The sequence below is a fragment of the Lampris incognitus genome, chromosome 4 (genome assembly GCF_029633865.1).
Source record: "Lampris incognitus isolate fLamInc1 chromosome 4, fLamInc1.hap2, whole genome shotgun sequence".
Lineage (NCBI taxonomy): Eukaryota > Metazoa > Chordata > Actinopteri > Lampriformes > Lampridae > Lampris > Lampris incognitus.
The window spans coordinates 51,068,053-51,085,085 of NC_079214.1; the positions used below are offsets into that span (position 1 = coordinate 51,068,053).

The window sequence follows — 17,033 nt, forward strand, 5'->3', positions numbered from 1 at the left end:
TGCTAACCCACACACTTGCAAGGGTATGATCCCTCCACTGGTGCTGTGTCCTTCATTCTAAACATTGTCTTCCTTCCTCTGGCGTCCTGTGGTGCTTTTCAGCTGTCACAGCGACTGACCCTGGCTTCTCTGGAGGGAGCTCAACGTAGTCTACTGTGTGTGTGTGTGTGTGTGTGTGTGTGTGTGTGTGTGTGTGTGTGTGTGTGTGTGTGTGTGTGTGTGTGTGTGTGTGTGTGTGTGTGTGTGTGTGTGTGTGTGTGTGTGTGTGTGTGTGTGTGTGTGTGTTCGCCCACATGTGTCCTGGTGTATGTGTGTTCTACATCTGTGCCTGTGATCTGTGTTTGTGCTTCTGCTTGTGCATGACTATGAGGGTGTGTGTGTGTGTGTGTGTGTGTGTGTGTGTGTGTGTGTGTGTGTGTGTGTGTGTGTGTGTGTGTGTGTGTGTGTGTGTGTGTGTGTGTCTGTGTCTGTGTCTGTGTCTGTGTCTGTGCAGCTCTGCTGCTGCAGTAGTAATTTCAGGGGTCAAAGAGGTTAAAGTGCACAAGAAAAAAAAAATATTTCTAAAACCTTGTTGTACTGTTTTTCTAAGACTATTCCTGAGACACACATGCAGTCATCACCATCATTATGAGAATAATTAGATTCAGAATTTGGGGGCGAGCATTGTTTTCTTGTAAAATGGTAACTGTTTGCTTTTGTGATGTGAGACTCTATGACTGCAATCTGGAAAACCCTTAAATGGTCCTCGACAGTCTTTCACTATAGCGACCCAGGCCTGTGTGGTGTCAGGGCCTGTCCATAAGCCCAGCAGGGGTTTCATTGGCCTCCGGGAGTTAAAAACACTACACTGAGCCCTGTGGGGCGAGTGGGTTGACCAAGTGTCTTGTTTGTAAAGGAGTATGGACAGTTCACTCCGGCGCATGTTCAGTCTCTTATGTCCAGTGGACTGCCTTTATCTTCTTCTTTTTTTAGTCAGTAGCACCAAAGCAGTATTCACTGGAAGCTCTGCTCTCACCGTCTGTTGTTAAACAAGCAACTGCTGCAACCTGTGTGTGCCATCTTACCATTGGTCTGCAAGCTGAGATATTCTTAACCATTCGTGCAGAATGGTTAGGCAATAAAAACACTTTAAGCAGCCAGCACTATTAGGAACATCAAACAGAGTGACCTTTCTGCTTGAAGTAATTGAAAAACAAGCGCTGTAAAAAGTGATTCTTTGCACATGCAGCAGCTCCAGGGTCGCTCCTATTGATGTCTTTAACAGATTCTTGTTGTAACTGGCATGACTCGGCTGCCGGGCGGTGGGAGAGAGATTATAGTCATTCTGATTATTTGTCTGTCCCCTTATCTGTAATGTGTGTGTGTGTGTGTGTGTGTGTGTGTGAGTGTGTATTTTGGGTTTGCATGAGTATTATTGTGTAACTGTGTGAATGTGTTTGTGTGCGTGTGTTCATATTCTGTGGTGAGTTGTTTTGTATGTGTGTGTGCGTGTGTATGTGTGTGCATGCTTAGAGGTCAGTGTAGGGGCGAGGGGCAGCTGGTGGACAGATGCCCTATGGTGGGACATCACAGAATTGTCTGCAAATCAAAAAACATATACGCACGTACTCGGTCTCTCTCTCTCTCTCTCTCTCTCTCTCTCTCTCTCTCTCTCTCTCTCTCTCTCTCTCTCTCTCACTCACACACACACACACACACACACACACACACACACACACACACACAAAGGACAAATATACATGCACAGAAAAAGGGTCACACACTCACACACATGCACAAAAAGGACAAATATACATGCACAGACACACACACACATGCATGCATGCACACGCATGCACATATTCATGCACGCACACAGGCACACACACACATCCACATACACGCAGACACAAAGGACAACTATACATGCACAGACACACACACCCACACACAGACAGACACACACACACACACACACACACACACACACACACACACACACAGCACCCCACTTTTTTCCCTACTCCTATTGCACCGGGGACTTTTCAACTTTGATGTGAAGCAACACAAGTCTTGACCCTGTCTTCTCCTGACCCCTCGCTCGGGCCAGACATGTGCAGAATGGCGGGCCCTGACACCAAATGAGGATTTTAATTTTCCACTTCAAGGCGGTTTGACTTGATTGTTTAATGGAGGAAGCCGAGGGGCTGAAAATACCCAATAATTTACAAGCCTGAGGCATTAATCTCTTACGAGGCTCCCGGGCCTCAGGTTGAGATCCCAAGCCAGAGATTTCAGCTGTATAAGCACGGCTATCTTGTCAAGCGAAGTATGTACGGCCCAGTAGGAAAAGAACCGAGGAGCAGGATACACATCGGATAGAGGCTCGAAGAAAAGCTTTGATTTTACTGACGTCCCGGTGAGTGAGGGCGGGGCTGAGACCAGGGAACAGTTTGAATCCGGTATCTACACAGAGCAGGCTACTCTATATACATATAAAGGGTTTCATTCCAGCACGAGACTAGCCGAATTCCCCAGTTTGCCTTTGTGCAACATTTTATTCTCTCAAACGAGATTACGTTGAAGGAGTTGTTGAGATTTACAATTCACATCCACTTGATAAAAGTGTCCCAAAGGCCTTTGCGATTGTCTTTTGAGAGCACCGTGTTGTACATGGGTGCAGTGTATATATCACTACGGTAGCTTAGAGTGGATTTAACAATGCAGATATTGCCTCTCTGTCGTGACGTGTAATTACTCAATTGCCACACAAAGCACCCCGACCTGCGATCCGGCAGCCAGTCTGAGGACGCAAATATGAACATCAGGATCCAGTCGAGGACGCAACCTCAGAGCAACAACAGTAAAGTGAGAAATCTGCCCCTTCTTCAAAGCCTGCCGTTTGTGCTCTTAACTGAAATATGCCTGGCTCAAGACTCGGCGGCCACAGACCTGACTCCTTCTGCACAATGCGGAGAGGGAGGGGTTGTGGGAGGAGGGGGGGTGGGAGGGGCGGGGGGGGTTAGTCTGAGTAGGTGGGGAGGGTTTGAGGGTTTTTAGTAGTGTCTTGCTCCGCTTGAAAGGCAAACCATCCTCTTGACAGCAGTGGGCAACTTTGTGAATTCTTCCGCAGCTCTTTCTGCTTTAAAACTTTTTTTTCCCCTTCCGCCTCGGAGATGAAAATTCGTGGACGTGCTGCCGGATAATTTTTCCTCAACTTCCAAAAAACAGAACCAAACAAACAAAAAAAAAAAACAACTTCTTACCGAATAAAACGAGGAATTTACATCATTAGGATTGCCCTTCTCAACGACTTTTAATAAAAAATTTAAAAAAGCGAATATATACGAGGCTGAAGCTGAGTCGCTTTCTCCGCCTCGTCGTCTCAGGCATGGCTCGGTAAAATGGACTCGTGCGGAGCTGCGAAGGGAGCGCGCCTCGCTTTGTGGGATCCCTCCTCTCCGTTATTCATGTGGAGGAGTAAAGGCCGGCTGACAGCAGCGGGACTGTGGTGACAAAACTGCGTTTAGTATTGCGATTCCCGAGGTTCTCAGAGTGGACAAGGATGGCCCGGCCCCGGACAGCTGCGTTGCTCCTGGTTTGGGTCTTGACGTGGTTGGGGGATGCCAAAAGCACGTACCCTCAACGGTATAGCCTGTACGCTGGGCAGACCCAGTCACCGCAGCACAACGGGGCTAACGGAGCCCGGGCGGCGAGCAGACACAGGTACCGACACGCGAGAGAGAGAGAGAGAGAGAGAGAGATCTGTCTGTCTGTGTCTTTCTGTATTTGTTTATATCATTAGTAATTTTTTTGTCCAACCAAGAGAAAAAGAGATGATGATGATGATGACGATGATGATGGTGATGATGATGATGATGATTAACAACAGTGGTGATGGCGAAGCACTGAACTCAGATGAACGCACAACTAAAAAAAAACCCACTTACACTCATGAAGACACGAAGGGGTGAGAGCCAACTAGTAAATGCACGTGAGGACACTCCTAACCTCCTCCTCCTCCAAACATACAGTAGTCACCCTCATCTTCCCTCACACAGATGTGCGTACCCCCCCCCGGCCCCCCATTCGCTGTACGGTGGGAGTAAACGAGTTTGAACTGTGGCTCCGATGCACGTTTAGATTCGCGTTCGTGGGTTTAATTGAAGGCAATTGTATTTATTGCAAAAGGAAATGCAGACAGCCAGGAGGGGACAAGCGTGGCTCTGATAACAGGTTATAGGCATCAGCCAGGAAGCCGAGCAGCTGGAATCACAACGGGCTGCTGACAACAATGATGATAATGATGGTGTTCCTGAAGATGGGGATTTTTATTGCACTCAACACTTTCTATCAAAACCGCATGCCCACATTTACACCCACCGCCACAGTCACATCTGAAAATAATGTTTTTGTCTGTGTCCCCCCCCCCCCTCATCCGGTGTATACATGATAAACCAGCTCATACAGACAGATTATACAGTCCCTCTCTCTCGCTCTCTCACTGTCACTGTCACTCTCTCTCTCTCTGAGAGAAAGTTCATAAAAGAGTTTATAAAGTGGATAAATCACAAGGAAAATCACCCCAATTTTTGGGGAATCAATAGCATGAAGGGGTGAAAGTTGGAAATATCATATGCCCAAAGAGATGGTTAGGCGACGGTGACTAGATAGAAACAATATTACGTTTTCATTTGATTTATTAAGAATGTCAAGGATTTAGATTTTCAGCCTAAACACAAACTCCCAGAGCAGCTGCTCGGGGCAATGAAGGCAGGGCCCTGCAATTATGAACCCAAGCCACCTTTCAGTTGTATCATCAGATCTAATGTTCAAGTCTGTTTTAACTATTGGTTGATTTTGTCATCATTAGAGCAGATCTACTGTACAATATGTGTTGTGGGTTCTGCTGGTGGAGAGTTGGGCGTGGTGCTGAGACAGAGAGAGAGAGCGAGAGAGAGAAAGAGAGAGAGAGGGAGCAAGCCTCTTCGTTCTGTGACGTGGGGTGGAGGGGTTCCCTCATCACCCGGGGTGACGCAACACCACCGCAACACTGCTATGAGGTGGAGCCCATCGAACTGAGTATTGCTCTCCATACTCCATATCGAAACACATGGGAGAGCAAAAGTAAACACATGTGCAACGTACCGTACATCGACAGATGTTTGTGCGCAGTGTATACAGACAGGCCCATGTAAACTGCATACGTACACATACTTCTGTTCTTGTATATAAGTGTGTATATGTGTGTGTGTGTGTGTGTGTGTATGCATGCCTGCAGGCCTGCTGAGGTCAACAAAGGGGACATGGGCAATTTCTATGACCTTCATTTGAAGAGCCATAGTGAAAGTAGAGTTACCTGCACTGAGCTGACCTGTTTCATTTGATGTCTTGTGTTATGTCTTGTTCCATCCACTTGACGCTATTCTACTCTATTCCCTGTCTTTAACAGTCTTCTCTCTTCTAACTCTAACTTCGACGTAGACCTGAGAACTGTGTATATATCCCACAGCAGTTTACTACTGAGGCAGTGTAGAAGACAAGACTGTCTGCAGCCTATCTGCCCTCCTGCCGAGGGGTTTGTGTAGCACTGGGGCTCACAGCGTGAGGAGCCCCAATGTTTATTTCTCTCGCCTGCATGTATGGTTGCAGGATCTGGCCGTGCAGGCCCCTGCGTGGCTTATATCGGTAAAGCCATAGTATATGTAGCTTCTGTGAGCTGGGTATCGGTGTCAAAACTGGATGAGGTACAGGAGAGCTCTGGTCTGCAGGGTGTGTCTGTTTGTGTGTGAGCACATTTACTGTGTATTGTTTGTGTGTTTCTAAACTTGTGACGTAAGTGGCGGGGGTCCCTCTGTTTGTCTGTCTGTGTGTTCATCAGCTTGTTTGTCCACGCGTCTGTCCATTAGTCTGTATCTCGGCTAAGTGATGCAAGGCAGAAACAGACGTGTGTGGAGGAAAAGTAACCCAGTCTGGGTGCCTGGCTGAACTCTTTGTTATAACAGATGGGGAAAGTATTCCACAAGGGGATGTGTGTGTCTCTATGTGTGTGTCTCTGTGTGCGTGTAGGTAAGAAAGAGGTAGATAGAAGATAGAGATAGAGGGAGAAACGTGTGTAAGGGAGAGAAAGAAAGAAAAACGACAAGGAGACGGGGTGTGTATGGAAGAGGGAAACAGGGAGAGGAAGCAAGGTTTGTGTGTGAGTGAATGTGTGTGTGAGAGAGAGAGAGAGCGAGAGAGAGATTTTATTTTTTAAAAAGCATTTATTAAAAAGACTGAAAAAAGTCAAAAAAAATGTTTTTCCACGACAAAAAAAAGGTACTGTACAGCACGGCTAAAGGAACAAGTTCATCACTTACTTAAAAATGGTATTGGATATTAATTCTTCACCTGCCACAGAACATATTGCATCATTATAGCACCACTTTCAAAAAATCTAACAACATTCTTTAAAGGAATGAGTAACATTCTCTCTCTCTCTCTCATGTAACTCATTCCTTTGAAAAAATATATAACATTTTTTAAAGGAATGAGAAACATTTAAAGGAATGAGTAACATTCTCTCTCTCTCTCTCTCTCTCTCTCTCTCTCTCTGACGTGTTTTTCACTTGGTATATCAGTATTTGTTAATGTTATCTTGATGTGAATGAAGAATCGGAACCATTAACGGCTTAGTTAAAGGTCAAGGTCTCTCTCTAAAAGAGAGGGGGGAAGGAGGGAGAAAGAGCGCGAGAGAGAGAGCAAGTGAGAAAGAGAGGGAGCAAAAGAGACATTGGGGGTTTCATTGTGTGAATTTATGTGTGTCTGACCCATTTTAGACTTCCTACAGGTCTGCTTTATAAGAAAGAGAAAAAAACACTAGAAAAAAAGTGTGTGTGTAGTACAATTGCTCATTTTGTATCTTCTATCTACGTCGTTTTCATCTGTTTTGAATGGAGCGTTTGTAAAACAGGGGCTGCGTTGGTGGCACACCTATTGATATATCTTAAGTGAGAGCCACGCGGCACAATCAAGTTTAATGGAAGAATGCTGGGCTCAGATGGAATCAGGCATTTTTATGCTCGGAGACTGAAAGATGAACTTTGCAAACCCTTCAAGCTCAACCCCTTTCACCAGGGTCTGCCAAATATCTGAGCACTCAAGTCCTTTTTTTTTCCACTCAGCTGTGTGTTTTTAAGTGCTTCCAGTGAAACAAAGGAAAAACAAGTCCTGGAGCTGTGGAACCGATGGAAAACACTTTCTCACTGCATATTATTTGCTCTCTGATTTCGACCTATTCAAACACTGTAAATGAGTACCCAGTGTCCCTCAGAGCGGACATACCACAAATGTTTTAAAATCTCTCTTATGTTTCCATACAAAGCAATCTTTGTGTTGTGATAAGCTTGAGATGACACCATACAATTTATTATTGCTGAGGAAAATTGCATTTACATGGCCGGCACAAAACGACTCTGCACATCATCACAGTAAGGCGAGTTTCATTACTATTACCTTGGCTGCCTTGCAGCCATTCTTATTTGGCTCCTTCCTGCCACTTTTGGTGGATTCTTACGTGCCAAGGACCAATAGTCAGTATCTCATTGAATCAATGAAGTTTACATTTCAGTACAGGAGGATATTCGAATTATGTTTTGCAAAATGGGTTGGGGTAAGTCACAGGAGTATCAAGTTTATTTTTACACAACTAACATGTATTTTGTTGTCGTGGCTCCAACAAGTTTGCCATCTCACCCCGAAGTAGAAACCACCGACCTTTGATGCTTCTGTTGTTTCATGCCAGGTCCAGTCAAGCCCGTAACGATTTAACCTGATTTTCAGGAGCAGTTGATCAGCGTGCGCCCTCTTCACCTTCTCTGTCTGTCTCTGAATTTATGGATGGAGGCTGCAGTGGTGGTGAAGCACAGAAAAAGAAATTCGAGAATAGACTCATTCAAAAGTAACTCTCCTTGAAGTTGTTTTACTGTTAAATCCAAAATACTGACCAGGTGCTGGGTAGGGCTCGGCAGTATATCAATATTATATCGATATCTTGATGTAAGACTAGCTATCATCTGAGATTTTAGATATCGTAATATCGTGATATGACATAACTGTTGTCTTTTCCTGCTTTGAAAGGCTGCATTACCGTAAAGAGATATAATTTTCTGAGCTTATTAGACTGTTCTAGCTGTTATACTATGTGTCTCTACCTGTTCTGGACTCTGTTAGTCATTGTTTAAGTTGAGACCTTTATTCCTTCGCGACCGGCAAATTGTAATCAGGAAGTGTTATATCGTCTTACCAGTGCATTGTGTGCCGCAAAAGGTTATCCGCCATCCTTGAGTCTTACGTCTTGATACACACAATGTTTGTAAGTATTTCAGTTTATATGGCCTATATTTACTACAGCATTACAAAGTCTATCCCATTCATGTTTTCGTTTTATCCATAGTATGTTATGCCGTGTTGGTTTGTGCTAGCTTGCTATATGTTAGCATGTTCCCCTTTGCTAGTCGTATGCTACGTTAAACCTATCTGTATATTGGCTAGTCTACAACTCTTATTTCGTGCACTGAGGCACTCTTATTTGTACCTTTGATGTGTCTTATGTGTTAATTTTGTGTACTTAATTTGTAGTACCTTCAATTTTGTAACTGCAGTGTTATACTATGTTTGTATATTTCAGTTTCACCCTTTGGCAAGTAAACATCATAAACTTCACTCCGCCTCCTGAAATGATTGATTGCCCAAGAGTTTAGCTGACTGGATAGTTGGGTTATTGCTCAGATCCTCCGAGACCAGTACAGTGAAAGAATCAAGGATGGCGGATAACCTTTTCGCGGCACACACAACTGGTAAGACGGTATAACACTTCCTGATTACAATTTGCCGGTCGCGAAGGAAGTACTTCAAAATAAAAGTCCGTCGACAGAATAAAGGTCTCAACTTAAAAAATGACTAACAGTCCAAAACATTACCTCAAAAATGTCATTGTGTAAATATGTTGTGAGCGCACCAATAGTCATCTCTACAACATCTGTAAAATATCGAGATATTCGGTCAAAAATATCGTAATATTTTATTTTGTCCATATCGCTCAGCCCTAATGCTGGGTAAAAAAAAAAGATTAAAACAAGATCACGACATTGAAAAAAGATCCCTAAACACTCTATCTCATATCATTTTAAAGGGTAACAATCACAATTTACCACATTATCTCTATAAACATGTTGTAGGGATAACACTCCATCTGCAGTCTTCTGTGTGTCTGAACCATTGTTGAAATTGTGTGGAAAAGTGTCTGCAAGACAATCCATGAAATTGGAAACTGAAAAATTATTCCTGGTTAAAAAAAAATCCTGGTTTGCCTCTACTTTTGGTGGGCTACATCAAAATATGCTCCATTATATGAGTGGATGCAAATAACAATGTGACATTCCGCTGTTGTAGTAATTGCATCCAAATGCCCTCTGCAGATGGCACGCTGTATAAAGACGGCTGGTGACAGTTTTGAAATTCATGGATTGTCATGCAGACAATTTTCCATACTACTTTGGTGGCCTTTCAGAGACACGTTGATAACTGATCAGTATTCTGGCTCCTAATGGAGTGTAATCCCTACAACATATTTAAGAGATAATGCAAAAAGTAGTGACTGCTTCCCTTTAACATCATTGGTTAAAACAGCTAAAAATTATGCAAAAGCCTCTGTGTTGGCTCATCATTCAATTTTCTCATAAAATCTAGAAAGATGCCTGCTTAAAACTTTTTTTTAAATGTTTTTTAATAGAGACAGATTCTTGAATCTCTGTGACAGACCTGGGGGGCATCAGCATCATCACACATGTAGGAGCATTGCTAGGAAACATTCCTCTGACATCTCAGTGTCCTATTTCTCCCTTTAAGGTCTACATAGTGAGACCGGGGGTCTGGAGGCTGCCACCTTGGGCAGGGTTTGAGGTTAACATTCAAAGGTAATGGGCGGAGACGCAGGTGTCCCTTTAAGGGTTATGACCTTTGATTGGTTGTAGTGATTTCTGCGATTGATTGGTTGTACTGATAGGCGTCAGAGGCACTCTTTGAGCTTAGAATGTCTTTGCTTGCCTTGAAGCCCGTTTCCCTGATTTGCCTTTGATTAATGGTGCAAATGTTAATGTCTCATTTTTCCTCACTGTCCTTATTTCCAGCAATCTCTCACCCACAATTATTATTTTCCTTTTTAGCACATTTTTGTTTCTCTTTCAAGCTACATACATCCCTTCTCCCTCTCTCTCCCGTCCCTCTGTTTATGTGCTGACTACCCTCCTGCCCCACTCCCCACGTGGGAAATGATGAAGGGGTGGGGGTGTGGCAGTACAAAGCTCTCACAATCCTCTGGGATACAACACAATCTGTCAACATCTTGGTTGGTGGTGTCATGTTTTTCTTGGCACCACGACTGGAAAGACTTTCAAGGTTCAAGAGAGCTGTTTTTAAAGAAAACTATCTCACCTCTTTTTTTGTCAGGGGAAACCATTTAGATGATTCTTCAATCCAAAGTCTCATACAGCACCCATACATGGGTGTAGTCATTGATGGCACCCTAACCCTGGAAGTGTTATTGATGTGGTCCACCAATTGAGCTAGCAAGAAATGGAGCTACGCACCCTGACAGCCATGCTCTTCCCAATGAGCTGACTACACCTGTAATAATACTTGTAGCTCCGACACAATGCAAATATCATGTCTCTTTAATCATCAATGTTAAAATTAAGATCCGGGGCGTCTGGGTGGTGTGGTGTTCTATTCTGTTGCCTACCAACACGGGGATCGCCGGTTCGAATCCCCATGTTACCTCCGGCTTGGTCGGGCGTCCCTACAGACACAATTGGCTATGTCTGCGGGTGGGAAGCAGGATGTGGGTATGTGTCCTGGTCGCTGCATGATTTTTTGTTGAGTTCAGGGCATCAGTGTTACCACTCAAGGGTAAAACCAACAACAAAAAAATAAATTAAATGTTAATTACCTCTTTAAGACGTGAATAAGATATCAGCCAGTGGATGCCTTAAAGCTGCAGTAGCAAATATTATTTCATTATAATTTTGGTTGAAATAACTAATTTTGACCATTGCATGTCACTAACATTATTTAATGTTAGTCACTAACATTATTTAATGTTAGTGACGCGCAATTTTAAAGGGTTCCTTTAAACAAAAGTATGTCTGTGAGCACCTGGCCCTTTGTATTTAGTTTTTCAAAAAACTGGATCCAGTCTGAATCAAACATATTAGGGTTAGCAAGCATGCAACTAGCCAATCACAGCAACTCTGTACAAACAAAGGTAGTCTGGCATCCACGCAGAAGTTGTGTCAAGAGCTATGACAACTTGTGCTAAATTTCCAATTCCTCCTTTGCCTACAATGGCGTATAGTACAAAACAAGCCAAAAGAAGGAGGACCTTGGAGAAGAGAGAGACAAAGAAAGTGCTAAATAAAAAGAGAGATCAGATGAGGATCAACATCGGAGAGGCTTCTTTGAGATGACAAGAGCTGCAGGATTCCCCAGGAGAAGGTGGAGGGTGTTGCTGGGGAGAGGGACGTCTGGAGTGCCCTTCTTAGCTCGCTGCCAACGCGACCCGATCCCGGAGAAGCGGCTGATGATGAGACGAGATGAGAGCTGCTGGACTGTAGGGGCTGAAGAGTGATGCGGTGGAGTCATTTAGTGGGAGGTTCTTAGCGGAGTGATACGAGGCAGCAGAGAAGACAAGAGAGGCGGAAGGTTTGGCATTGGAATGTTCATGTTGCCTACTGCAGCTTTAAGCTAACAGCTCTCCACCGACATTTCCCAAAAACTTCACCTATAATATTTATAAGGGAGGAACGTGATTGAAATGTTCATTAATGCACTTTTGATGAAACCACTGAAATGTTGTGTGAGTGAGACGTTCAAATTGAAATGACAAAAGTGGGAAAGTCCCTTGACAAAGATCTCGGGAGCCAAAACTTTGTACCACAGGAATAACAGGGTGGTTATCAGGTTGACTGAATTGCTCAGAGAAAAAAACATTGGAAACCTGAAAGTTTAAACAGTTGTGAAATAATTAAACGCACATGCATGGGAGTTGAGATTTAGTGAGAATGCAGATAATGCTTTTTCATAGCTTAACCAGTTGCTTTACTCAGCAGGATAATAGAATGTTTACCGAGTGGAGCTCTGGCTTCTCCCTGGCTGGACTTTGCGGGAGAGAACAAAGGAAGGTTTTAGTCTGTCTTTGCAGGTCCCTCAGTGAGTTTTTGTTTGACTCGTATCTCCCAGACGAGCCGAGTGAAAGTTTCGCAACATCAGTGCTCGGCTGCACCTAGGAGGAGTGGCATTTTCAAACAGAGTTTCTGTAGGTATAGTGGCTGTTCACACAGACACATAAACTCATACAGTGTAAACACAAACACACCAGACACACTCGTAAATACACCCACGCAGGCACAAGCTGCTATCCACATGCGCGCATGTGTGCACACACACCTTTGTCTTCCTTTATTTGTGGGGACGCCTCCCCTAAACCGAACCTTAAACATCAGTACTACATGCCTAATCTTAACCCTTACCCTAATTTAAAGTACCTGTGTGACACTGCCCTTTCAAAATGGTTTTTAATATGGTAGTACACCAAAATGCAGCAAGTTGGTGTGCTTACAATAGGGGCAGCTGGTGGGCCCCTGCAAGTTTTGTTCACAATCGCCTTGCCGTAGCACCGTTACCGCAACACTTAAGTGTCTGCCGAATTACAGACTGCATAGTCTACTGCGTGTTCATCTGACAAACGAAGCCTGCGCTACTTTGCAAAAGCTTGGCCTCCAACAATTAGCTAGGTATAAATCAGAATAACAATCTATATAATGTATGCTAGACTGACGGTTTCATTAACACATTGCATCTCATGTATTGATTGCTAAATACAAAGAAACCCTCTAAATCAGGTTCTGCCCGTGCTCCTTTGCTCATCATCCTAACATTAACTACCAGTCAAACATATACATATTACAAACTGATTGACAGATGGACTGAGCCGAACTCTAGCAGGATGTGTCAAATGATGTGGACAAACCATGATATTAAGTCTGAATGTGTAATTTGATGCCACTTCAATTAAAAGTTTCTAACAAAATGTAATGTGACACTTCGGCTTATATTTTGGTCTCCATACTTCATTAAGTAACGGCAGGCTTCTCTGAGGATACAGGCGCTTCTCTGGTTACAGGCTAAGTTGTCAAACACCAGCTACAAAGTTTCTGTGTTTACATCAGAAGGATTTCGTGCTGGTGCGGCACTCGTGTACACAGTTAGCTAGCATCCAATCACAAGGTTAGCCAAAAAGGTCAGATTTTCGCCCCTTTTAATATGAAGTTACTTCAGTATGCATTGTCGATCAATATGATTAGGCAAATCTGATGGAAATAAAGATTAGCTTGTTCACTTGTCAGTTAGCAACTTCACCACCAAGCTACAACCATTTTTAGTAGTATTGTAATTACACACACGTGCGTGTGTGCGTGTGTGTGTGTATACCGCTGTACACTCGTAATCAGTATTAAATTTTACCGTACTATTTTGCACTTACTGGTTAGACGCCAAGCTGCATTTCATTGTCTTAGTATTTGTATTCTGTGTGGTGACAATAAAGTTGAATCTAATCTGATACATATACGCAAACTTGCAATATGCATGTACTCAACATAGCCACAGTGACACACAACTACACCCAGTCTTATTTTTTATTCTTCCTAAGGGTCTACAATTTTCTATGGCTGTCTTTTCCATTTAGATGGAAGACTTGTGTATTTTCTTTTTAATTCTGAAACTTTGGTCAGTCTCATTCCAGATCATGTGGCTGCTACAACTCTTCATTATGCAGAAACACACTCACCTGCACAACCACACATGTACGACCACACACACACACACACACACACACACACACACAGCGGGGTAGAAAACTCAGTAGGCTTTGTGTGTTTTTACATTGTGTCTTTCGACATGTGGGTTGCATTGTGTAGGTTTAGTGGGTATATTGTTCCGCATTGTGTTGATTAATGTGCGGGTCACACTGTGTCATTTTAGTGTGTGCATTGTGGGGTTTTTACTGACCGTTTTACACATTCATTCCTTGACAGCGTGGGTGGAAGCGGTCTTTGCGCCGGCTGGAAGCTGCCTTTGTGTGATGATAGTCACGGCAGTCTGTCCGGCTCTTTAGCAGGGAGTTAATGTGATTTGCGTGTGGAATGTGGCTATATCATGTCTTTGTTTTTGTGTCTGTGTTTTGTCCAAGCCGTGTTTTTCAGTGTTTCCTCCTCCATTCAGTCGGTATCTGATGGAGACCGGCAGGCTTGGCATTCTCTCCACCCTAGAGTTACACACAGAGGCAGGATTAAATGAGAAACGATGCACTGTGTTATATGCTACATCTGCATTTCTCCTGCTCGTTGATTCCCATCCGAATGTTTATTTTTTGGCTGCGAACCAAAGCAGGACATCTGTTTTGTGTTTTTGTTTGCCTTTCACCGCGTTAAATGTTTCACCTGTTATCACCATTCTGCCATTCGCCTCTGCTGCCAATAAAAATGTGTACCATTGTACGTTGACATGAATATGCAGTGCAAATATGCAGAGGTTAAGAGGAAATGGGTATTCCTCCTCGGGTACTGTGGATCTGTTGTATCCATCCAACACATTCCCATCCCACGGCATCACATGTTGATGCCATTAACAAAGCATCGACATAGAATTTGGAAAGTACTTTAGAGATGCGGCAGGTGTGCCATAGATTCCGATGTGAAACTTCCATGCTGATTTTTTAATATTAATTACATACATGGTAGGAGGTGGGTAAGGTTAGATAGTGGTTAGCCTACCGCGTCTCATACAGATGAAGTCGTTACCCCGCTGCATCTCATACAGTCACTGATGGGTACCCTGTGCATGATATATTGACACTTTGTCAATAGAGTCAATATATGACACCATGGAACCAGAATGTGCTCCTCCATTTCCTGTTCCTGTCTGTCATATTACCTCTTTCCCTCTCTTTTTTTGCACTCACAATCTTTCTTTCTGGCACATTTCTCTCTCTTGCTCTATCTGTCCATTCATCAGTCTCATTTTGTCTCTCTCACCACCTCCATCTTTCTCACGCATCTTTCACTGTCTCCGTCTGTCTCAGCCTGTGTCTAGTTCTCCCCCCCTTGTGTCAATCACCTTTTCTGATTATGCTGACTCTGTCTGCAAGCGCCGTCTCTCTCTATCCTAGGCTGAGCCATAATCCATCTCCTCAGTGGTTATACCAATATAAAACACATTGACTATAATCGGCCTTATGATTGAGGCAGGAGAAATCCTCCACATTCCTCTGGGTTGCACCGAAGTCTATCGACCACCCACATCGTCTATTATCACTCACACACACACTCTTAACACGGACCCTCCACTGTATCTTCTCAGTGTTGGTTACACTGGATTTTGTATAATGATTTGTGTGCGTCTGTTTGTGTGTGTGTGAGATTGAGTGAGAGAGAGATACATCTGTATACAGTATTTGTGTAGTCCTACATTTGTTAATGTCTGATTCATAATTTTTTGTGAAACAAATTTATGTACCTGTGTGTGTGTTTTTGTGTGTTTGTGCAGGCGGGGTTTGTCTGTCGGTGTGCATGCTTCTTTTGCTGAGTGGATTGTGAGAATTTGGCTTTTATTTGAATATTTGTATAAATGTTTCTGTACCTGTGTGTGTGTGTGTGTGTGTGTGTGCATTCTTACAAGCACAAGTTTGTGTGTGTCTGCATGTCTATGGTGCTATTTTTAAAGATGCTCTGAGTCCCTATTCTAATTGTCATGATAGTTACTTGTGACTGACAGCTCCTTGGCTGTGCCGAGTATAAAAAACCCTCTACATCACATTAACTGGATTGTTTAAAGGCATGCATCTTAGGAGAAACATGACCATGCATGTACAACAAAGGTACAACTTCACAATGTTGAATCTGCAGTATTTCACTGCAGATGTGGTTAACAAAGCCCGTTTTTTGTTATCAGCATTTTTTCCTGTTAACTTTGCTTCAATGTCTGTCTCTTGGGCTTGATTTGAACATACGCGTACTGGTTTTTCTTTAAGTGAAAATTTTTTCACACACTTGTACAAATTAGTCACTTGCATCTCCTCTATTTAATGACACTGTTCGCACCGTGGAAGGACGAGCAACGTATTTTTCACATCAGAGAAATTAAAAGTCAAAAACCTATGAAAAGGGAAAGGAAAAGTCAAAATTCACTTCATGAGAACTCAAAAAAACAGTAAAAGCATACTAGCCCGACCAGGGGCAAGACACACAGTTAATAGTAAATCCAAGTTAAATATAGGACAGACAGCACCTGGTTGGAATACACAGCCGGTTTTAGCTCACCAGGAGAGACTCGCTCTTTCTGTTTTGAATTATTTTGTAATTTTCTGTCTCTGCTCCCTGGTTCTCTCTCCTAAGCACCAATGAAAAGAGGGCCGGTGAAAGAGAGCAGAGGAAGATCAAAGCCTTGTGACAGTTTGTCACTCTGTCTGTCCGTAAGGAGTCAGCCGCTCTCCCAGTCAAAGACCTCCATTCATGATACAAACTACACAGCTGTCCTTATCTCTGGAAGCTAATGAGATAGAGGAGAAGTAATGGGGGACTAGAGGAAGAGAGGAGATGATCCATTTGGTTGATGCTTTTGTCCGGAGTGCCTCACCGTAGCCTGAGTACAGATTTACAAGTGGCGGCCTTTTTCCACAGTGGGAAAGTACACCGATAACCGTGGCGGTGTGAGACCCATTCTCCATTTGTAGAACTTAAATGGACCATGAAGGACTGCAGAGAAGAGGTGGAGACAGGACAGGGAAAGAGGAGACAGAGACTCTGTGTGTGTGTGTGTGTGAGAGAGAGAGAGAGAGAGAGAGAGAGAGAGAGAGAGAGAGAGAGAGAGAGAGAGAGAGAGAGAGAGAGAGAGAGAGAGAGAGAGTTTTAGTGCCAGTGTTTGTGTGTACTGCAAATGGTGTATATCAGCTTTTACCG

General features: G+C 43.5%; 1 protein-coding gene across 1 annotated transcript in view; it reads left to right on the forward strand.

Annotated features, from left to right (window-relative positions):
* Positions 1-3,067: 3,067 nt before the first annotated feature.
* The window catches only part of LOC130111627 (EMILIN-1-A-like), a 68,420-nt gene continuing 54,454 nt past the window's right edge, over positions 3,068-17,033 (forward strand). Inside the window, exon 1 of the mRNA XM_056278869.1 lies at positions 3,068-3,705. Coding sequence (XP_056134844.1) covers positions 3,545-3,705 — 161 coding nt within the window. The 5' untranslated portion in view covers positions 3,068-3,544. The remainder of the gene's footprint in view (positions 3,706-17,033) is intronic.